Here is a 24,812-nt window from a genome sequence, read left to right as displayed (position 1 = left end):
GTGGCCAAAAGTGTTGAGAATGACACAAATATTAATTTCCACAAAGTTTTCTGCTTCAGTGTCTTTAGATATTTTTGTCAGATGTTACGATGGAATACTGAAGTATAATTACAAGCATTTCATAAGTGTCAAAGGCTTTAATTGACAATTACATGAAGTTGATGCAAAGAGTCAATATTTGCAGTGTTGACCCTTCTTTTTCAAGACCTCTGCAATCCGCCCTGGCATGCTGTCAATTAACTTCTGGGCCACATCCTGACTGATGGCAGCCCATTCTTGCATAATCAATGCTTGGAGTTTGTCAGAATTTGTGGGTTTTGCTTGTCCACCCGCCTCTTGAGGATTGACCACAAGTTCTCAATGGGATTAAGGTCTGGGGAGTTTCCTGGCCATGGACCCAAAATATCTATGTTTTGTTCCCCGAGCCACTGAGTTATCACTTTTGCCTTATGGCAAGGTGCTCCATCATGCTGGAAAAGGCATTGTTCATCACCAAACTGTTCCTGGATGGTTGGGAAAAGTTGCTCTCGGAGGATGTGTTGGTACCATTCTTTATTCATGGCTGTATTCTTAGGCAAAATTGTGAGTAAGCCCACTCCCTTGGCTGAGATGCAACCCCACACATGAATGGTCTCAGGATGCTTTACTGTTGGCATGACACAGGACTGATGGTAACGCTCACCTTGTCTTCTCCGGACAAGCTTTTTTCCGGATGCCCCAAACAATCGGAGAAATTCATCAGAGAAAACAACTTTACCCCAGTCCTCAGCAGTCCAATCCCTGTACCTTTTGCAGAATATCAGTCTGTCCCTGATGTTTTTCCTGGAGAGAAGTGGCTTCTTTGCTGCCCTTCTTGACACCAGGCCATCCTCCAAAAGTCTTCGCCTCACTGTGCGTGCAGATGCACTCACACCTGCCTGCTGACATTCCTGAGCAAGCTCTATACTGGTGGTGCCCCGGTCCCGCAGCTGAATCAACTTTAGGAGACGGTCCTGGCGCTTGCTGGACTTTCTTGGGCACCCTGAAGCCTTCTTCACAAAAATTGAACCGCTCTCCTTGAAGATCTTGATGATCCAATAAATTGTTGATTTAGATGCAATCTTACTGGCAGCAATATCCTTGCCTGTGAAACCCTTTTTGTACAAAGCAATGATGACAGCACGTGTTTCCTTGCATGGTTGACAGAGGAAGAACAATGAATCCAAGCACCACCCTCCTTTTGAAACTCCCAGTCTGTTATTCGAACTCAATCAGCATGACAGAGTGATCTCCAGCCTTGTCCTCATCAACACTCACATCTGTTTTTACGAGAGAATCACTGACATGATTTCAGCTGGTCCTTTTGTGGCAGGTCTGAAATGCAGTGGAAATGTTTTTGGGAGATTCAGTTCATTTGCAAGGCAAAGAGGGACTTTGCAATTAATTGCAATTCATCTGATCACTCTTCATAAAATTCTGGAGTATGTTCAAATTGCCGTCATACGAGGCAGTAGACTTTGTTAAAATGTATATTTGTGTCATTCTCAACTTTTGGCCACGACTGTACAGTAGTGAGGCTATAAAATTAGCGAGGCTACAAACAGACACCGGTTAGTCGGGCTGATTGAGGTAGTATGTACATGTAGATATGGTTTTAGTCACTATGCATATATGATGAACAGAGAGTAGCAGTAACGTAAAAGAGGGGTTGGTGGGTGGCGGGACACAATGCAGCTAGCCCGGTTAACCAATATGCGGGAGCACTGGTTGGTCGGTCCAATTGAGGTAGTATGTACATGAATGTATAGTTAAAGTGACTATGCATGTATGAATAACAGAGAGTGGCAGCTGTGTAAACGAGGGGTTTGGTGGGAAACATAATGCAAATAGTCCGGGTAGCCATTTGATTACCTGTTCAGGAGTCTTATGGCTTGGGGTAAAAACTTTTGAGAAGGCTTTTTGCCCTAGACCTGGCACTCCGGTACCGCTTGCCATGCGGTAGTAGAGAGAACAGTCTATGGCTGGGGTCTTTGACAATTTTTTAGGGCCTTCCTCTGACACCGCCTGGTGTAGAGGTCCTGGATGGCAGGAAGCTTGGTCCCAGTAATGTACTGGGCCGTACGCACTACTCTCTGTAGTGCCTTGCGGTCAGAGGCCGAGCAGTTGCCGTACCAGGCAGTGATACAACCAGTCAGGATGCTCTCGATGTTGCAGCTGTAGAATCTTTTGAGGATCTCAGGACCCATAGTTTTAGTTTCCTGAGGGGGCATAGGTTTTGTCATGCCCTCTTCACGACTGTCTTGGTGTGTTTGGACAATTCTATTTTGTTGTTGATGTGGACACCAAGGAACTTGAAGCTCTCAACCTGCTCCACAACAGCCCCGTCGATGAGAATGGGGGCGTGCTTGGTCCTCCTTTTCCTGTAGTCCACAATCATCTCCTTTGTCTTGGTTAAGTTGAGGGATAGGTTGTTATTCTGGCACCACACAGCCAGGTCTCAGCCTATAGGAAGGAGGTCAGTCTCGTCGTTGTCGGTGATCAGGCCTACCACTGTTATCATCGGCAAACCTAATGATGGTGTTGGAGTTGTGCCTGGCTGTGCAGGCATGAGTGATCAGGGAGTACAGGAGGGGATTAAGCACACACCCCCGAGGAGACCCCTGTGTTGAGGATCAGCTGGGCGGATGTGTTGTTACCTACCCTTACCATCTGGGGGCGGCCCGTCAGGAAGTCCAGGATCCAGTTGCAGAGGGAGGTGTTTAGTCCCAGGGTCTTTAGCTTATTGATGAGCTTTGAGGGCACTATGATGTTGAACGCTGAACTGTAGTCAATGAATAGCATATGTGTTCCTTTTGTCCAGGTGGGGAAAAGGCAGTGTGCAGTGCAATAGAAATTGCATCATCTGTGGATCTGTTGGGGTGGTATGCAAATTGGAGTGGGTTTAGAGTTTCTGGGATAATGGTGTTGATGTGAGTCATGACCAGCCTTTCAAAGCACTTCATGGCTACAGACGTGAGTGCTACAGGTTGGTAGTCATTTAGGCAGGTTACCTCGGTGTTCTTTGGGGCACAGGCACCACGGTCTTCTTAAAACATGTTGGTATTACAGACTTGGACAGGGAGAGGTTGAAAATGTCAGTGAAGACACTTGCCAGTTGGTCAGCGCATGCTCAAAGTACACGTCCTGGTAATCCATCTGGCCCCGCGGCATTGTGAATTTTTACCTGTTTTAAAGGTCTTACAGACATCGGCTGCAGAGAGCGTGATCACACAGTCTTTCGAAACAGCTGGTGCTCTCATGCATGTTTCAGTGTTATTTGCCTTGAAGCGAGCATAGAAGTAGTTTACCTCGTCTGGTATGCTCGTGTCACTGGGCAGCCTTCGGCTGTGCTTCCTCTTGTAGTCTGTAATGGTTTGCAAGCCCTGCCACATTCTGGACACAGAAGATACTCTACAGGAATGTCGTAGTCCATCCAAATCATCTTGGCTCCTGGACTCTGTCCACGCATTTCAAGGCTTCATTAAAACAATGACTGGTAAATGATCCAAGACCAGCTCAGTTAATCCCTACCATTGTGACATTGAGTCGTCATAATACTGCATCAAATGTACATGATCATAGGGGCAATGGCAAACACAATGAAAGCAATTACATTTATGTACCCCTAATTGCACCGAATACATCTGTTTATCCTACAGCCATTGTAAGCAATTATCATGAGCCTAAAACCAGAGTTACACTGTTAGCACTGAGGCGGTGTGCAATAGTAGGAAGACCACTTTATGCAGCTCACACTGCACTATCAGCTCCAAAATAACATGAGTAAGTCTACCTCTGATAAACTTCCCAGTAAAGCATTAAAAACAATCAAGAACCCCAGAAAAGTGCTAAAAATAGCCCATATTAACATACACTACCGTTCACAAGTTTGGGGTCACTTGGAAATGTCCATTTAAAAAAAATAAATAATAATCCATTAAAACAACATAAAATTAATCGGAAATACACTGTAGACATTGCTAATGTTGTAAGTGACTATTGTAGCTGGAAACTGCAATTTTTTTTTAATGGAATATCTAAGTAGGCGTACAGAGGCCATTATTAGAAACCATCACTCCTGTGTTCCAATGGGACGTTGTGTTAGCAAGTCCAAGTTTATCATTTTAAATGGCTAATTGATCATTAGAAAACCCTTTTGCAATTATGTTAGCACAGCTGAAACTGTTCTGATTAAAGAAGCAATAAAACTGGCCTTCTTCATACTAGTTGAGTATCTGGAGCATCAGCATTTGTGGGTTCGATTACAGGCTCAAAATGGCCTGAAACAAAGACCTTTCTTCTGAATCTCGTCAGTCTATACTTGTTCTGAGAAATGAAGGCTATTCCATGTGAGAAAATGTGATTTAAATATTGATTGGCTATCATCAAGCTGCCTACTCAGGAAAAAACTTCACCCTGTAACCAGTGCCTGCAAACTGGATCAGGCTTTCAGTCAACCTACCAGGGTAGTTCCAAACAGCACAGGAATTAAATCGTCAACATGTATTGATCACATCTTTACTAATGCTGCAGACATTTGCTTTAAAGCAGTATCCAAATCCATAGGATGTAGTGATAACAATATAATAGCCATATCTAGGAAAACCAAAATTCCAAAGGCTGGGCCTAATATAGTGTATTAGAGGTCATACAATAAGTTTTGTAGTGATACATATGTTGATGATGTAAGAATATTTGCTGTTCTGTGGTGTGTAATGAGGAGCAACCAGACGCTGCACTTGATGCATTTATGAAACCACTTATTCCAGTTACTAATAAGCACGCACCCATTAAGAAAATGACTGTAAAAACTGTTAAATTCCCTTGGATTGATGAGGAATTCAGAAATTGTATGGTTGAGAGGGATGAGGCAAAAGGTATGGCAATTAAGTCTGGCAGCCTAACTGCTTGGCAAACGTACTGAAAATTAAGAAATCATGTGACTAAACTAAATAAAAATAAACTAATCTATGAAACAAAGATACATTATATAAAGGAGCTTTGGGGCACCTTAAATGACATTTTCGGAAGAAAAGCCAACTCGGCTCCTTCATTCATTGAATCAGATGGCTCGTTCATCACAAAGCCCACTGATATTGCAAACTACTTTTAATTACTTTTTCATTGGCAAGATAAGCAAACTTAGTGATGACATGCCAGCAACAACCGCTGACACTACACATCCAAGTATATCGGACCAAATTATGAAAGACAAGAATTGTACTTTTGAATTCTGTAAAATCAGTGTGGAAGAGGTGAAAAAATTGGCTATCAACAATGACAAGCCACCGGGGTCTGACAATCTGCATGGAAAATTGCTGAGGATAAGAGCAAACGATATTGCCACTCTTATATGCCACATATTCAATTTAAGCCTCCTAGAGAGCGTGTGCCCTCAAGCCTGGAGGGAAGCTAAAGTCATTCCGCTACCCAAGAATAGTAAAGCCCCCTTTACTGGCTCAAATAGCCGACCAATAAGCCTGTTACCAACCCTTAGTAAACTTCAGAAAAAAAATTGTTTGCCCAGATATTTCTGGGCAATGCTATTTCACAGTAAACAAATTGACAACATAATTTCAGCATGCTTACAGGGAAGGACACTTAACCTGTTTGGGGTAGGGGGCAGTATTGAGAATTTTGGAAAAAATATGTTCCCATTTTTAACTGCCTCCTACACCAACTCAGAAGCTAGAATATGCATATTATTGTTCAGGTTTGGATAGAAAACACTCTGAATTTTCTAAAACTGTTTGAATGGTGTCTGTGAGTATAACAGAACTCCTATGGCAGGCAAAAACCTGACAAGGCTTCAAGCAGGAAGTACCCTGTCTGACAAGGAGTCGTGCGTCTTACCTCTTTTTATTGAAAAGTAAGGATCTTAGCTGTAACGTGACAATTCCCAGGGCTCCAATAGGCTCTCAGAGCCCGCGAAAACCCTGAAGGTTTACGAGGGAGCCTCAGGTTGAAACATATTATCGCCTTTTGTAAGTGGCTGCTCGGAGGACCTTTCAATGATGCGCGTGCATGAGTCGCTTCTGAGGAGAAATTTTATTCGGCTGTTTAGGCTCAATGCATACTCCCGGTCGGAATATTATCACTTCTCTACGACATAAATGGCATAAAAATTGGTTTTAAACAGCGGTTGACATGCTTCGAAGTACGGTAATGGAATATTTAGACATTTTTGACAAGCCAACGCGCCATGCGCGGGACCGTGAGGAAGCATTCTGATAGTGTCTAGAACTCACGAACAAAACGTCGCTGTTGGAATATAACGATGGATTATTTGGGACCAAACCAACATTTGTTATTGAAGTAGAAGTCCTGGCAGTGTATTCTGATGAAGAACAAGCAAGGTAAGAACATTTTTCTTATAGGAAATGTGATTTTGGTGGAGGCTGAACTGGGTGGGTATCTAAATAGCTAGCCCTGTAATGCCGGGCTATGTACTTAGATTATTGCAAAATGTGCTTCATCCGAAAAGCTATTTTAAAATCGGACATATCGAGTGCATAGAGGGGTAATGTATCTATAATTCTTAAAATAATTGTTATGCTTTTTGTGAACGTTTATCGTGAGTAATTTAGCAAACTGTTAGTAAATTCACCGGAAGTTTGCGGTGGTTATGCTTTTTCTGAACGTCACATGCTAATGTAAAAAGCTGGTTTTTGATATAAATATGAACTTGATTGAACAGACATGCATGTATTGTATAACACAATGTCCTAGGTGTGTCATCTGATGAAGATCATAAAAGGTTAGTGCTGCATTTAGCTGTGGTTTGGGTTTATGTGACATGATATGCTAGCTTGAAAAATGGGTGTCAGATTTTTTCTGGCTGGGTACTCTGCTAACATAATCTAATGTTTTGCTTTTGTTGTAAAGCCTTTTTGAAATCGGACAGTGGGGTTAGATTAACGAGATTCTTGTCTTTAAATAGCTGTGAAATAGTCATATGTTTGAGAAATTGAAGTTATAGCATTTCTAACGATTCAAAAATCGCGGCACTGGATTGAAGTGGCTGTTACGTAGGTGGGACGAAATCGTCCCACATACCCCAGAGAGGTTAACAAGCACAGCACTTACACAAATGACTGATGATTGGCTGAGAGAAATTGATGATTAACTGATTGGGGGGGCTGTCTTGTTAGACTTCAGTGCAGCTTTTGACATTATCGATTATAGTCTGCTGCTGGAAAAATGTATGTGTTAGGGTTTGTGGATAAAGAGTTACTTGTGCAACAGAACACAGAGGGTGTTCTTTAATGGAAGCCTCTCAAATATAATCCAGTTAGAATCAGGAATTCCCCAGGGTAGCTGTTTAGGCCCCTTGCTTTTTTCAATTTTTACTAACAACATGCCGCTAACTTTGAGTAAAGCCTGAGTGTTTATGTATGGGGATGACTACACACGTCAGCTACTACAGCGACTGAAATGACAGCAACACTCAACAAAGAGCTGCAGTTAGTTTCAGAGTGGGTGGCAAGTAATAATAACCTCTCTGGCGCATGTGGGACGAACTCGTCCCACCTACGTAACAGCCACTGAAATCCAGTGGCGCGATTTTTGAATCGTTAGAAATACTATTACTTCAATTTCTCAAACATATGACTATTTTACAGCTATTTAAAGACAAGAATCTCGTTAATCTAACCCCACTGTCCGATTTCAAAAAGGCTTTACAACGAAAGCAAAACATTAGATTATGTCAGCAGAGTGCCCAGCCAGAAATAATCAGACACCCATTTTTCAAGCTAGCATATCATGTCACATAAAACCAAACCACAGCTAAATGCAGCACTAACCTTTTATGATCTTCATCAGATGACACACCTAGGACATTGTGTTATACAATACATGCATGTCTGTTCAATCAAGTTAATATTTATATCAAAAAACAGCTTTTTACATTAGCATGTGACGTTCAGAAAAAGCATAACCCCCCACTTCTGGGGAATTTACTAACAGTTTGCTAAATTACTCACGATAAACGTTCACAAAAAGCATAACAATTATTTTAAGAATTATAGATACATTACTCCTCTATGCACTCGATATGTCCGATTTTAAAATAGCTTTTCGGATGAAGCACATTTTGCAATAATCTAAGTACATAGCCCGGCATCACAGGGCTAGCTATTTAGATACCCACCCAGGTCAGCCTCCACCAAAATCACATTTCCTATAAGAAAAATGTTCTTACCTTGCTTGTTCTTCGTCAGAATACACTGCCAGGACTTCTACTTCAATAACAAATGTTGGTTTGGTCCCAAATAACCCATCGTTATATCCAAACAGCGACGTTTTGTTCGTGAGTTCTAGACACTATCAGAATGCTTCATCGCGGTGTCGCGCATGGCGCATTGGCGTGACAAAAATGTCTAAATATTCCATTACCGTACTTCGAAGCATGTCAACCGCTGTTTAAAACCAATTTTTATGCCATTTATCTCGTAGATAAGTGATAATATTCCGACCGGGAATATGCATTGAGCCTAAACAGCCGAATAAAATTTCTCCTCAGGAGCGAATCGTGCACGCGCCTCATTCAAAGGTCCTCTGAGCAGCCACTTACAAAAGGTGATAATGTGTTTCAGCCTGAGGCTCCCTCGTAAACCTTCAGGTTTTTCGCGGGTTCTGAGAGCCTATTGGAGCCCTGGGAATTGTCACGTTACAGCTAAGATCCTTACTTTTCAATAAAAAGATGCAAGTCGCACGACTCCTTGTCAGACAGGGTACTTCCTGCTTGAAACCTTGTCAGGTTTTTGCCTGCCATAGGAGTTCTGTTATACTCACAGACACCATTCAAACAGTTTTAGAAAATTCAGAGTGTTTTCTATCCAAACCTGAACAATAATATGCATATTCTAGCTTCTGAGTTGGTGTAGGAGGCAGTTAAAAATGGGAACATATTTTTTCCAAAATTCTCAATACTGCCCCCTATCCCAAACAGGATAAGTTAGCCCTAAATATTTCTAAAACTAAAAGCATTGTATTTGGAACAAAACACTCAATTAAACCTCAACTAAATCTTGTAATAAATAATGTGGAAATTGAGCAAGTTGAGATGACTAAACTGCATGGAGAAACACTAGATTGTAAACTGTGGTCAAAATATATTGATGCAGTAGTGGCAAAGTTGGGGAGAAGTTGGCCTATAATAAAGCGATGCTCTGCCGCCTTAATAACACTATCAACAAGGCAGGTCCTACAGGCCCTAGTTTTGTCGCACCTTGACTACTGTTCAGTCATGTGGTCAGGTGCCTCAAAAAAGGACTTAGGAAAATTGCAATTGGCTCAGAACAGGGCAGCACGGCTGGCCCTTGGATGTACACAGAGAGCTAAAATTAGTTATATGCATGTCAATCTCTCCTGGCTAAAAGTAGAGGAGAGATTGACTTCATCACTACTTTTATTTATGAGCGATATTGACATGTTGAATGCACCGAGCTCTCTGTCTAAAGTACTGGCACACAGCTCGGACATCCATGCATACCCCACAAGACATGTCACAAGAGGTCTCTTCACAGTCCAAGTCCAGAACACACTATTGGAGGCACACAGTATTACATAGAGCCATGACTACATGGAACTCTATTCCACATCTAGTATCTTACGCAAGCAGTAAAATTAGATTTAAAAAAACAGATTAAAAAAACACCTTATGGAACAGTGGGACTGTAAAGCAACACAAACATTGGCACAGACACATTCATACACACACACACACGATAACATATGCACTGTACATACAAATGGATTTAGTACTGTAGATATGTAGTAGTGGTGGAGTAGGGGCCTGAGGGCACACAGTGTGTTGTGAAATCTGTGAATGACAAATAAACTTTGATTTCATTTATTGTAACAAAAAATAAAAAAATAGTATAAACTGTCTTAATTTTGCTGGACCCCAGGTAGAGTAGCTGCTGCCTTGGCTAATGGGGATGCATAACAAATACAAATACACCTGATGAGCATCAGAGCTGGTGTAGTGCGATTCGATCTTAGTCGTGTATTGACGTTTTGAGTGTTTGCTGGTCCGGCATAGCGGGATTTCTTATAAGCTTCCGGGTTCGAGTCCCGCTCCTTGCGAGCGGCAGCTGTAGCCTTTAGCTCAGTGTGGATGTTGCCTGTAATCCATGGCTTCTGGTTGGGGTATGTACGTACAGTCACTGTGGTCGATGACATCGTCGATGCACTTACTGATGAAGCCAATGACTTATGTGGTGTACTCCTCCTCAGTACCATCAGAGGAATAGCTGAACATATTCCAGTTTGTGCTTGCAAAACAGTCCTGTAGCTTAGCATCTGCTTCATCTGACCACTTTTTTATTGATCTAGTCACTAGTGCTTCCTGCTTTAATTTTTGCTTGTAAGCAGTAGGGTTGGGCGATATGGCCAAAATATTATATCACGGTATTTAAAAAAAAAAATGGACGGTATGACGGTTTTTGACGGTATTTTTTAGTTTTTTAATAATTAAAGTTCTACATTTGCTTCATGAGTAGTGAGTGATCCTAGGGTGGCAACACATACATTCTTAGTGATTTCAATGAGTATTTCTCCATTGTGATTTGTTTTATACTTATACTTTGTTTTATACAAACCCTTCAACTACAACCAAAACAAATTTCAGCACTTTTGTCATTTCTGCATTTCCTGCACTTAATTGCAGTGGTGGAAAAAGTACCCAATTGTCATACTTGAGTAAAAGTAAAGATGCTAACAGAAAATTACTCAAGTAAAAGTGACAGTCACCCAGTAAAATACTACTTGAGTACATTTACATTTTAGTCATTTAGCAGACACTCTTATCCAGAGCGACTTACAGTAGTGAATGCATACATTTCATACATTTTTTTTCTCCGTACTGGTCCCCCGTGGGAATCACGGGGGACCAGTGATTGGCGTTGCAAACACCATGCTCTACCAACTGAGCCACACGGGACCCATAATGCAAGAGCACACCCTAGTGGACATAATGCTTACAGCACCAGGTATTCCCAGGTGGTCTCCCATCCAAGTACTAACCAGGCCCGACCCTGCTTAGCTTCCGAGATCAGACGAGATCAGGAATACCCAGGCTGGTATGGCCATGAGTAAAAGTCAAAGTATTTGGTTTTAAATATCCTTAAGTTTAAAAAGTAAAAGTATAAATCATTTCAAATTCCTTAAGCAAAGTAGATGGCACAATTTTAGACATAATTTACAAACAAAGCATTTGTGTTTAGTGAGTCCTCCATATCAGAGGCAGTAGATGACCAGGTGTGTTCTCTTGATAAGTGTGTGAATTGGACCATTTTCCTGTCCTTCTAAGCATTCAAAATGTAACGAGTACTTTTAGGTGTCAGGGAAAATGTATGGAGTAAAAAGTACAGTATTTTCTTTAGGAATGTATTGGAGTAAAAGTTGTCAAAAAAATAGGTGAAGTACAGATACCAAAAAAAACGACTTAAGTAGTACTTGAAAGTATTTTTACTTAAGCAGTATCACTGCTCAATTGAGAATTTCCACACTGCCACGTAGGTGTGCACGATATGGGCAAATAATCTAGGATTTATTTTTAACCAAATGTTGCAATTGCGATTTGACTTGCAAATTAGAGCAAAACTGTTGGAATCATGGAAACAGAATGACTATTCTAATTATATAGTTAGAATATAACAGTGGGCACTTTGAATACAGTGTTGTTTGAGATGACAACGAATTAAAATGCCAGGGAGGCGTTATTGTGACCTGGTAGGAACTTAATTGTTGAAAAGTGTTTCCCAGGGGACCCTATAAGCTTTGGCTACATTGCATGTTTTCTCTTAGCTACTTCATGTAGCTAACATATTCTTGCTTTGCATATTCCTCTTTAGAAGATACTGTTGCACAATCAACATCCTGATTTAGGTTGTATTAGCTAGCTATGTTTGCTCTTACTCGGTACATTTATTAGCTAGCTAGCTATTAGCATTAGCGTCTCACAAGTTTTAGGGCAACTTGCTAAGAAAAGACAAACTAGCTGTTTGCTGATGTAAGAAACACAAACGAATAGTGTCATTTATAGAACGCAAGTGGAGTTATATTAAGAAGCAGTGAAAACAGCATTGTTGTCATCAACATTATTGCATGTGCTGCATTGACCATGCAGACTGAACGCAAGTGTCTCGTGGTTGAGGAACATTGAATGCGCTCCTTGAGTGACGGGGCATGGCTAGGTCTGTGTGGAAAGAGCAGAGTGAGATGACTCCAAGTAGCGAAGTAAACTATAAAAATGTACATCACATTTAACAAACCAAACATTCAAATACCGGTAGTGAAGGTAAAGTAAAAACCCAAACCAGTCCTTGCATCAAAACCGGTATATCATAAAAAACGGTATACCGTCCAGCCCCAGTAAGCAGGAATCAGGAGGATAGAATTATGGTCAGATTTGCCAAATGGAGGGCGAGGGAGAGCTTTGTGTGCGGAGTAAAGGTGGTCCAAAGGTTTTTTTCCCTCTGGTTGCACATTTAACATGCTGATAGAAGTTTAGTAAAACGGATTTAAGTTTCTCTGCATTCAAGTCCCCGGCTACTAGGAGCGCCGCCTCTGGGTGAGCGTTTTCTTGTTTACTTATGGCAGAATACAGGTCAATAAATGCTGTTTTAGTGCCAGCCTCTGACTGTGGTGGTATGTAAACAGCTATGAAAAAAACACAGATAAACTCTCTAGGTAGATAGTGTGATCTACAGCTTATCATGAGATACTCTACCTCAGTCGAGCAATTGCTTGAGACATAGTCCGCCGCCCCTTGTCTTACCAGACGCCGCTGTTCTATCTTGCTGGTACAGCGTATAACCAGCCAGCTGTACGTTGATAGAGTCGTTGTTCAGCCACTCTAAGGTAACCTGCCTAATTGACTACCAACCCGTAGCACTCACGTCTTTAGCCATGAGGTACTTCAAAAGGCAGGTCATGGCTCACATCAACACCATCATCCCAGAAACTCTAGACCTACTCCAATTTGCATACCACCCCAACAGATCCACAGATGATGCAATCTCTATTGCACTCAACACTGCCCTTTCCCACCTGGATGAAAGGAACACCTATGTGAGAATGCTATTCATTGACTACAGCTTAGCGTTCAACACCATAGTGCTCTCAAAGCTCATCAATAAGCTAAGGACCCTGAGACTAAACACCTCCCCCTGCAACTAGAACCTGGACTTCCAGGTTCTGGACTTTCGGGCCGACCCCAGGTGGTAAGGGGAGGTTACACATCGGCCCCTCAGGGGTGCGTGCTCAGTCCCCTCTTGTACTCCCTGTTCACTCATGACTGCACGGCCAGGCACGACTCCAACACCATCATTAAGTTTGCCGATGACACAGCAGTGTTAGGCCTGATCACCGACATTAATGAGACAGCCTATAGGGAGGAGGTCAGAGACCTGGCCGTGTGGTGCCAGGACAAAAACCTCTCCCTCAACATGATCAAGACAAAGGAGATGATTGTGGACTACAGGAAAAAGAGGACCGAGCACGCCCCCATTCTCATCGACGGGGCTGCAGTGGAGCAGGTTGAGTGCTTCACGTTCCTTGGTTTCCACATCACCAACAAACTAACATGGTCCAAGCACACCAAGACAGTCGTAAAAAGGGCACGACAAAACCTATTCCCCCTCAGGAGGTTGAAAAGATTTGGCATGGGTCCTCACATCCTCAAAAGGTTCTACAGCTGCACCATCGAGAGCATACTGACTGGTATGGCAACTGCTCGGCCTCCGACCGCAATGCACTACAGAGGGTAGTGTGAACGGCCCAGTACATCACTGGGGCCAAGCATCCTGCCATCCAGGACCTCTATACCAGGCGGTGTCAGAGAAAGGCCCTAAATATTGTCAAAGACTCCAGCCACCCAAGTCATAGACTGTTCTCTCTGCTACCACACGGCAAGTGGTACCAGAGCTCAAAGTCTAGGACCAAAAGGCTTCTTAACAGCTTCTACCCCCAAGCCATAAGACTCCTGAACAGCTAATCAAATGGCTACCCAGACTATTGCATTAACCTCCCTTCCCTTCACGCTGCTGCTACTCTGTTTTTATATCTATGCATAGTCACTTTAACTCTACCTACATGTACATACAGTTGAAGTCGGAAGTTTACATACACTTAGGTTGGAGTCATTAAAACTTGTTTTTCCACCACTCCACAAATGTGTCTTGTTAACTATAGTTTTGGCAAGTAGGTTAGGACATCTACTTTGTGACACAAGTCATTTTTCCAACAATTGTTTACAGATTATTTCACTGTATCTCAATTCCAGTGGGTCAGAAGTTTATATACACTAAGTTCACTGTGCCTTTAAACAGCGTGGACAATTCCAGAAAATTATGTCATGGCTTTAGAAGCTTCTGATAGCCTAATTGACATTATTTGAGTCAATTGGAGGTGTACCTGTGGATGTATTTCAAGGCCTACCTTCAAACTCAGTTCCTCTTTGCTTGACATCATGGGAAAATCAAAAGAAATCAGCCAAGACCTCAGAAAAAAATTGTAGACCTCCACAAGTCTGGTTCATCCTTGGGAGCAATTCCCAAATGTCTGAAGGTACCACGTTCATCTGTACAAACAATACAACACATGTATAAACACCATGGGACCACGCAGCCGTCATACCGCTCAGGAAGGAGACGCATTCTGTCTCCTAGAGATGAACGTACTTTGGTGCGAAAAGTGCAAATAAATCCCAGAACAGCAGCAAAGGACCTTGTGAAGATGCTGGAGGAAACAGGTACAAATGTATCTATATCCACAGTATAACGAGTCCTATATCGACATAACCTGAAAGGCTGCTCAGCAAGGTAGAAGCAACTGCTCCAAAACCACCATAATAAAGCCAGACTACGGTTGGAAATTGCACATGGGGACAAAGATAGTACTTTTTTGAGAAATGTCCTCTGGTCTGATGAAACAAAAATAGAACTGTTTGGCCATAATGACCACCAAAAAGGGGGAGGCTTGCAAGCCGAAGAACACCATCCCAACCGTGAAGTACAGGGGTGGCAGCATCATGTTGTGGGGGTGCTTTGCTGCAGGAGGGACATCACAGGGGCCAAGCTTACTGCCATCCAGGACCTCTATACCAGGCAGTGTCAGAGGAAGGCCCTAAAAATTGTCCAAGACTCCAGCCACCCTAGTCATAGACTGTTCTTTCTGCTACCGCACGGCAAGCGGTACCGGAGCGCCAAGTCTAGGTCCAGGAGGCTTCTTAACAGCTTCTACCCCCAAGCCATAAGACTCCTGAACAGCTAATCAAATGGCTACCCAGACTATTTGCATTGACCCTCCCCTCCTTTACACCGCTGCTACTCTGTTATCATCTATGCATAGTCACTTTAATAACTCTACCGGTGCCCTCGCACATTGACTCTGTACCGGTACCCCCCTGTATATAGTCTCGCTATTGTTATTTAACTGCTGCTCTTTAATTACTTGTTACTTTTATTTCTTATTGTTATCTAAAAAAAATGTAACTGCATTGTTGGTTAGGGGCTCGTAAGTAAGCATTTCACTGTAAGGTTGTATTCGGCGTATGTGACTAATAAATTTTTTTTTAAATTGTCCACTTGGCTACCTTTTTTTATTTTAAGCCCTGTTTATACCTTGGTCTAACATGCATCCTTTGTCTTGATCATGTCCACATTCTGCTTGTGCCCACATTTTTTGACAAGTATATACGATTAAAAGACTCATTGTGATCAGATCTTTCTGATCACCTCCGGAGTATAGACAGACCTGAACAGTGAAACCATATAAATCATCATTACTCCGCCTTCTAAAGTCATTATCAAGTGACACCGTTGACTTATGGCATATGTTTCTTAAAATAAATAAATGTTATTTTGAAGGAGTAGCGGTCGAATAACTTGCATAAAGGGAGGGACCAGGATATCTGGTCACAATGCGGACACATGAGACACTTTTTACTACCATGTGTAGATGCAACGATAAGATCAGGACAAAGGACGCATGTTAGCACCAGGCGTAAATGAGGCTTTATAAATACCTTTCCACACCGCCAGCCTCATTCGCATACCTCATTGTTAAAAACTCCCACCTACCATTTATCCTGCCTTGCTCGCTTATGTGCTCCAAAATTGCCTTGTGATGAATAGCAGTGATAGGAGCATTCTTTGCAAGGGCACACCAAACCCCCAGTGCCCTTCAGATCACACATTTCTATCTCTCTCTGTGTGTTTGTGTGTGCACGAGTGTGAAGAGGGGCCTATATTACGGACATGAACATAGATTTTAGCATATGCTCCATTTAATCAAGCATAATTAGGCTAGTGTTATGTAACAGTGAGAGCTTTGTAAATTAATGGATTTTGTTCAACCATATGAATATGATGTTCATAAAATTTGCATGATGGCACATCATTTTGGTATTCTTAAGTTTCTACTGTAAGTGTTATAACTGCTGCCACAACATGATGTATCAGACTCAAAAATATGTCTTTAGGTGAATTGTTTTACCTTAAACAATAACATACTACACACACCATACTATGTCACGTTCTTAGTGCATGTGTACATTTTTGTTTGAGTCAGTCTTATACAGTCTATTATGTGTTCGGTTTTCTGAATTAGGCTATGACATGTTGAATTGCCTCTTTTTTTTTTTTTTTATTGGTTGTATTTTTCTGTGTAGAGCAGAAAAGCAACGGTAGAAACATGTTTCATTGACCATAGCCTTCTATTCACAAGCCTCTGCGCAAGCCACCACTTTTTTATGGATGCGATCAATCATCAAGCCATGCACATCAAAGAACAACGTTTTAAGATTAGCTGTGCTGGTTTATTGTTGGGCTTATATATGGTGAAATGCATGGTTAAAAGGGGAAACGAGCAGTGAATTCTTGTAGGGCTGGGCGATATATCTTATTTTAAAGGGTTAGTGCGAGATTTTGGCAAGTAAGCCCATTTTCGGTCTCTACATGCTTTGAAGGTAGTTTCATGAGCATGCTAGCTGTTCAGGTAGACTTCCAGTCATTGCGCTAATGGTAGTTAGCAATGGCTCGCGAAACTACCTTCAACTTCCTTCAAAGCATGCAGAGACATAAAGATGGTATCCATGAGCTCATCTGACTATGGGTAAGTAGAAAAGGGGCTTAATTACCAAAATCGTGCACTATACTTTTAGGGGCGGTTTCCCGGACACAGAATAAAGCCAAGTCCTAGACTAATAAGCAAGCTCAACGGAGAATATCCATTTTAAAGTGTTTTTTTTAGTCTAAAACTAATCTTAATATGTATCCGGGAAACCGCCCCTCAAGGTGTACCAGTATGGATACACATACCGGTATGAATTTGTACAATACTATTTATAATTATATTTTGATACAGTTACTAAATAAATGAAAATTTGACACATTGGACTACTTCACTGTCAGTTTTAGCCTAGTTTGGTTGAGAACCAATCAGATTAGAGAAAGCCCATTAAATCCACAAAGAATTCATTTGTTGCCATGCTAGTGTCATGTACTACTCATAAAACATATAATTAGAACATTTCTCAGAAAAATAAAATGCAATTCTGGCCAAGCCCTAAATAATTGTTTTGTATATGTTTTACAGGCTTTGGACTGTGACAGAACAGTCTTGCAGAAAATGAAGAAAGCTGCTAAAGCCAAGCATGCTTCAGGTCAAGGTAAAACACAATCATATTGAATAAAACCCACAGCAGATCATTTTGTTTGGTACATTTAATAGAACTGGAGAACAGTGCAAAACAAGTGCCGATTTGCAGCACACATATAATAGCACCTATTATCCAAGATCTATAGCACAAATGGTTGCCATTACCTAGAGGACCATGTAGGAATCATGTGGGCCTGTTAACACTGATCTAGTGAAGCCTGTCATCTGCTGTTATGTATGTGTGCTAAACGTATCGTCCCTTTCCACCTCGTAGACCATATCTCCCATCTGGAGCTGTACATCAGTTCCATGGAGAAACTGGTTGTGAATTTCCACTCCAATGGAGAGAAGGAAGTGGCCTCTGCCTTCACTAAGTTTGCTGAATTTTCCAAAGAGCTGCTGACGCCAATAAAGAACTTGGTGAGAGAGAAGATTACTTTCGAGAGTATAAACAAACAAAAAAAATATTGAATTTTTAAAAAAAAAATCTCATTAAGCGAGAAGAGAACTCACTTGGCAGATAATGTGCATTGTTTTTTATTTCAGTCCTCTTTCAGCTCTCTGTGATATTATCTGTGATACTTTGTCTCATTCAAAGTTCTGACGTAAACCTCTTTTGTGGGGAAAAAAAAACCTCTCAAACTTGAATAATCAATTAGAATATGTTTCTGTTGTGTCTACTTCAAAGCTCCTCAGTGACAGTCTGACATTGTGTGTATTGTAACCCACCACAACTGGACAAGAACTGAGTGTGTCTTCCCATCAGTTAAAGAGCATGCTGCACAACATCAACTTCTTCCTGGACTCTCTAGTAAAAGGAGACCTGAAAGAGGTCAAAGGGGTAAGTCTAAAATGTCAAATAGCTGATCTTGCCTCGCTTGTGATGACCACTCTAAAATAATGCAAAATGTCTGTTCTCTTCTCCATCAGGATTTGAAAAAGCCGTTTGACAAAGCATGGAGGGACTACGAAAATAAATTGTGAGTGTACATCTGCCCAACAGCTAAATGGTCCTGGTGAGGGAACAATGATTTTACTTGGCTTTTACATTTTCACACCAGTGCCAAATGATGCATTTGCTCCATATCTATCAAAACAATGCATTGCATTCATACTTCCTACAGTCAACTGAAATAATGCTGTATTTTTTTAAATGCTGTATAGCTGTTTTAATTAAGTAGACACAACAGGCTGGTTTATTGCCAGGCCAATGGGCTGGAGGATATTGTTTTGATTTGTGGTGTAAGAGTTATTGTTCATGTCACAAATTTGGTCCAAGAGACAGAAGTTATATCCTCACACTCTCTACCAACAACAGCATGGCTCTGTTCCTATTTAAAGAAGGTTTTAAGTGTCATAGCAACCAGCTTTGAATTACAGTACTCTGTGGGGCTGTTTTCAGTGGGGCAATTTGTCCATGGTGGGTTTTGATTAATCACGGCTACAGGGAGACAGGACGGACAGCTGATCGTCCTCGCAGTGGCAGACCACGTGTAACAACACCTGCACAGGATCGGTACATCCAAACATCACACCTGCGGGACAGGTACAGGATTGCAACAACAACTGCCCGAGTTGCACCAGGAACGCACAATCCCTCCATCAGTGCTCAGACTGTCCACAATAGGCTGAAAAAGGCTAAACTGAGGGCTTGTAGGCCTGTTGTAAGGCAGGTTCTCACCAGACATCCCCGGCAACACTGTCGCCCTGTCTCACCAGGTGATGGTCGGATTCGCGTTTATCGTTGAAGGAGTGAGCGTTACACCGAGGCCTGTACTCTGGAGCGGGATCGATTTGGAGGTGGAGGGTCTGTCATGGTCTGGGGTGGTGTGTCACAGCATCATCGGACTGAGTTTGTTGTCATTGCAGGCAATCGTAACGCTGTGCGTTACAGGGAAGACATCCTCTTCCCTCATGTGGTTACCCTTCCTGCAGGCTCATGCTGGCATGACAATGCCACCAGCCATACTGCTCGTTCTGTGCGTGATTTCCTGCAAGACAGGAATGTCAGTGTTCTGCCATGGCCAGCAAAGAGCCCGGATCTCAACCCCATGTACCACGTCTGGGACCTGTTGGATCGGAGGTTAAGGGCTAAGGCCATTCCCCCCAGAAATGTCCGGGAACTTGCAGGTGCCTTGGTGGAAGAGTGGGGTAACATCTCACAGCAAGAGCTGGCACGTCTGGTGCAGTCAATGAGGAGGAGATGCACTGCAGTACTTAATGCAGCTGGTGGCCACACCAGATACTGACTGTTACTTTTGATTTTGACCCCTCCCCCGCTTTGTTCAGGGACACATTCTATTTCTGTTTGTCACATAACTGTGGAACTTGTTGAGTTTGTCTCAGTTGTTGAACCTTATGTTCACACAAATATTTACACATGTTAAGTTTGCTGAAAATAAACGCAGTTGACAGTAAGAGGACGTTTCGTTTTTGCTGAGTTTGGACAAAATTGCTAGTCTAATTCTCTCAACTGTATGAATCAACCAACCGTAATGAGCGGTACCAGTGTGTTTTTATCTCTTTGACTGACCTGAGAGGAACTACGATTATATTGTATCACTCAGCACCAAGATCGAAAAGGAGAAGCGGGAGCTGGCCAAACAGTACGGCATGGTGCGCACAGAGGTGAGCGGGGGAGAGATCGCAGAGGAGCTGGAGAAAGAGCGCAGGATGTTCCAGCTACAGATGTGTGAGGTGAGCGGGATCTACTGTATAGAGAGTTTCTTATTCAAATTATATGGGGGAGTCTCAAACTTTTGACATCTGATTAACAGTTCTGGCTTAGAGCTTTGGCCATCATTTGTGCCTCCTGAGAATGGGGTGTTACCTCATGGTTTGACCTCTTATCCCGTAATGACATAGAGTTTCGGATGTGAAATCTTTCTGAATAGCTCCAAGGTCTTCCATTGGAAGCTGTAGTTTCTCTGTCTTAACGATTGCTCGACGGACACATTGGCTTATTCAATGGATGAGTAACTCAACCTTAAAAACGTTTGCTCTCCTCTGTGTTTCTTGTAGTACCTCATCAAAGTGAACGAAATCAAGACTAAGAAAGGTGTCGACCTGCTTCAGAATCTCATCAAGCACTATCACTCCCAGTGCAAGTAAGGCAATGTGGTCTCTGTCTAACTAAAAGTCAGGGGGAGAAATTAACTTCTCAGCTAAACGTGAGTGTGTCTCTCTTGCTCTGAGGTTTATTGAGCAAAAGGAAAACCTTAGGTGGTAAAAATAATGGGGAGAGTTGAGTGATTGTATACTGTACTGTAAGTACATTGAAAAAAAGCTATTGCCTAATGATCTTACTTCTGCTTTCCTGAAAAATCAAATAACTTTTTAAAGCATATGACTTGATATCTTATTGAAATATGTAAATAATGTCCGTCCCACATACTGTATTACTGTGCTAGCGCTAAGTGTTTTATAAAATACATAACACTTATTGTTTATCTAGATTATGATATAATAAAACCTATTGGGGAAATTCAGGCTTGGACTCCAGAGGGTTGATAGACGTATTGATGCATTATATTGAGTAAAGGTTGATTTATTAAAAAATGCTTTTGAACAAGATAAGTGGTTGTGAAATGAGTTGACATAATGGTTGCGGTTTTAGATTTGCCCGAGGGTCATGCAGTAGCAGTATGATGGCATGATCATATACAGAGAACCAGCCTATTGTAGAACTCATTTTCATCTTTCAGTAGAGCTCCAATTGCGTGTGCCAAACACATCAGTTAGATGTTAGACACAATATCCCCTGTGACTGACTGACTCCCTTCCCTCTATGGCCGCCATGCGCCATCATATGTGACCAGAATCGGGAAACATGCTAGCCCATCCTGCAACACATCCAAACACTCACTCACTCATTCTCACACACACTCACACATACTCTCACATACACACACAATGCGGTAATAAACTGATATTTCCTTTTGTCAGTTTCTTTCAGGAGTGCCTGGTGGCCACAGAGAAGCTCAAGCAGTATATTGACGAGCTCACAGGAGCGCTGGGCACTGTGAGTGGCATTCCACAATAAATGTGTGTCTGATTCATTTTATTTAACCTTTATTTAAGCAGGGAGTATGTTGAGACCACGGTCTCTTTCACAGATGAGCCCTGCACATTCTGGTGTTCAATCAAATGGCAACTTGCAAAGGTGATGTTCACTACAAACACCACCTACTGCAGTCTCAGAATGAGCCATTTGCAATGAACTGCGGTTTTGCTTTTCTGTTGCAACCATCCCCCACACAACTGATTGATTTCGGTTTTGCTACAAACCCGCCTTGAACAAATGTAAGGATTCTCTCCAGAAACCATATAATAAATGTAATCTGAACTGTTAATTGTTTTACTCCTGTCATCAGTAGTCGGTGACTGTCCTCTCTCCCAGCTGTTGGGTTCCATTAAGATTCTATTGAGATAAACAGCCCACGCTGTTAGCCCTGTTCTCACATTTAGAGTAGATAGAGATAATCAGCTCAGTTAGCCTCAAACCACTACAGCTCTATTCAGAGAGCCATTCACAGCTGCCCTATGGGCAGAACTTGCACATGTGACTGAAGAAGGGCATCTGCATTCTGAACACTCCCCACCCTACAGCTCACACAGACAGTACAGCCCTTTGATCAACAACCAACTGGATCAAATCCATCAGACTAGACACTGCACAATGGTTGTTCATGTAGATCATAGTGAGCCAGTAAACAACCAAACATGCTCTGTTTATGACTACCCTATCCTGCACGGTGAAGGGCTATGAGGACTTTTGCTGTCGGAACACCTGTAATGCCTCTGGCAGATTTCCTTGGGCTGAATTACAAATGTTTTACCCTAGTCTCTAGCTCCTACCCCCTAAACACTGCTGTAGAACTGAAAAGTTTGGATAGGTTTAAGCAATACATTTTCACAACCATTGGGTATTAAAGGAAGATTTTTATACTCAACATTTCTGCAATGGTGAGATTGTCTTAAAGCAGTCATTCACGCAATCAATTTGTGCGACCTGGAATGTGTTGAGGGAAAGGATGTGAGGGGTGGGTGGAGCGTGTGTATGGGAGGTCTAGAGTGTGTGTGTGTGTGTGTGTGTGTGTGTTGGGAGGTGATGATGAGGGTATTATTGAATGTGCTCTGTCTCTGTCCAGATCAAACACAGACAGGACGAGGAGAAGAGACAACTCTGCTCTCTGAGAGACCAGCTCCGGCCCTCACTGCAGCCTGAGCTCAAAGAGGTGAGGGCACACACACACACCATACATACAGGTTTGATTGAAATTCTAAATATGCCTGTCTATGTAAAAAATGTGACATTTGAGGTTGTTTAAGAGTAGAATATATATTTTTAAATGCTTCTTGAGTGAAGCATTTATCTTCCATGCTCATATGGGGTGAGTATTATCTCACTAAATGTGGATGTTGTAATTCATTATTTAGAAGTATTAACATTGTGGTTTTATTTCAATCCTGCAAGTCGTCCAGTCAAGGAGAATAAGTTGAATTTGATTTACTTGATATGTACAGTACTTGCATATGATAAAAAATTAAGTTAATAACCAAAAACCTGGAAATGCCGTGCATTCGTAAAGTATTCAGACCACTTGACTTTTTCCTAATTTTGTTACGTAACAGCCTTATTCTAAAATGTATGATAGTTTTTTCCCCCTCATTAATATACACACAATACCCCATAATGACAAAGTAAAAACAGGTGTTTAGAAACTTTTGTAAATGTATAAAAACGGAAATAAGACATTTACATAAGTATTCAGACCCTTTACTCCTTTGGCAGCAATTACAGCCTCAAATCTTCTTGGGTATGACTCTATAAGCTTGGCACACCTGTATTTGGGGAGTTTCTCACATTCTTCTCTGCAGATCCTCTCAAGCTCTGTCAGGTTGGATGGGGAGTGTCGCTGCAAAGCTATTTTCAGGTCTCTCCAGAGATGTTGAAGTCTGGGCTCTGCTTTGGCCACTCAAGGACATTCAGAGACTTGTCCCAAAGCCACTCCTGTGTTGTCTTGGCTGTATGCTCAGGGTCGGTGTCCTGTTGGAAGGTGAACCAGTCTGAGGTCCTGAGCGCTCTGGTAGCAGGTTTTCATCAAGGATCTCTGTACTTTGCTCCGTTCATCTTTCCCTCGATCCTGACTAGTCTCCCAGTCCCTGCCACTTAAAAACATCCCCACAACATGATGCTGCTACCAACATGCTTCACCGTAGGGATTGCGCCAGTTTTCCTCCAGATGTGACACTTTGCATTGAGGCCAAACAATTCAATCTTGCTTTCATCAGACCAGAGAATCTTGTTTCTAATGGTCTGAGAGTCCTTTAGGTGCCTTTTGGCAAACTCCAAGTAGGGTGTCATGTGCCTGTCATATGCCTACTGAGGAGTGGCTTCCGTCTGGGCACTCTACCATAAAGGCCTGATTGGTGGAGTGCTGCAGAGATGGTTGTCCTTCTGGAAGTTTCTCCCATCTCCACAGAGGAACTCTGGAGGTCTGTCATGGGTACCACCTTCTCCCCCGATTGCGCAGTTTGGCCAGGCAGCCAGCTCTAGGAAGAGTCTTGGCGGTTCCAAACTTCTTTAATTTAAGAATGATGGAGGCCACTGTGTTCTTGGGGACCTTCAATGATGCAGATTGTTTCGGTACCCTTCCCCAGATCTGTGCCTTGACACAATCCTGTCTCGTAGCTCTACGGACAATTCCTTTGACCTTATGGCTTGGTTTTTGCTCTGACATGCACTGTCAACTGTGGGACCATATATAGAAAGGTGTGGGTTTTTCCAAATCATGTCCAATCAATTGAATTTACCACAGGTGGACTCCAATCAAGTTGTAGAAACATCTCAAGGATGATCAATGGAAACAGGATGCTCCTGAGCTCAATTTTGAGTCTCATAGCAAATGGTCTGAATACTTACAAAAATAAGGTATTTTTTTTTATATAAATTTGCAAACATTTCTAAAAACCTGTTTTTTGCTTTCATTATGGGCTATTGTGTGTAGATTGATGAGAAAAAATTTATATTTTATAAATTTTGGAATAAGGCAGTAACATAACAAAATGTGGAAAAAGTCATCCATTTTGAATACTTCGAATTCACTGTACACCTGTGGTGG

At 42.0% G+C, this 24,812-nt stretch overlaps 1 protein-coding gene and 1 pseudogene across 1 annotated transcript in view; one reads left to right on the top strand and one right to left on the bottom strand.

Moving 5' to 3' along the window:
* Positions 1–24,812, top strand: part of unm_sa1614 (un-named sa1614) — a 119,680-nt gene that overhangs the window by 10,817 nt on the left and 84,051 nt on the right. The window contains exons 2-9 of the mRNA XM_029695093.1: positions 17,626–17,698; positions 17,963–18,108; positions 18,455–18,529; positions 18,619–18,668; positions 20,256–20,385; positions 20,710–20,795; positions 21,634–21,709; positions 22,839–22,925. Coding sequence (XP_029550953.1) covers positions 17,626–17,698; positions 17,963–18,108; positions 18,455–18,529; positions 18,619–18,668; positions 20,256–20,385; positions 20,710–20,795; positions 21,634–21,709; positions 22,839–22,925 — 723 coding nt within the window. The remainder of the gene's footprint in view (positions 1–17,625; positions 17,699–17,962; positions 18,109–18,454; positions 18,530–18,618; positions 18,669–20,255; positions 20,386–20,709; positions 20,796–21,633; positions 21,710–22,838; positions 22,926–24,812) is intronic.
* On the bottom strand, positions 11,001–11,119 carry LOC115151209 (uncharacterized; annotated as a pseudogene).

This window comes from Salmo trutta, chromosome 16 (genome assembly GCF_901001165.1).
Source record: "Salmo trutta chromosome 16, fSalTru1.1, whole genome shotgun sequence".
NCBI lineage: Eukaryota > Metazoa > Chordata > Actinopteri > Salmoniformes > Salmonidae > Salmo > Salmo trutta.
The sequence above is the reverse complement of the archived record's forward strand: the minus strand, read 5'-3'. Positions and strand labels throughout refer to the sequence as shown.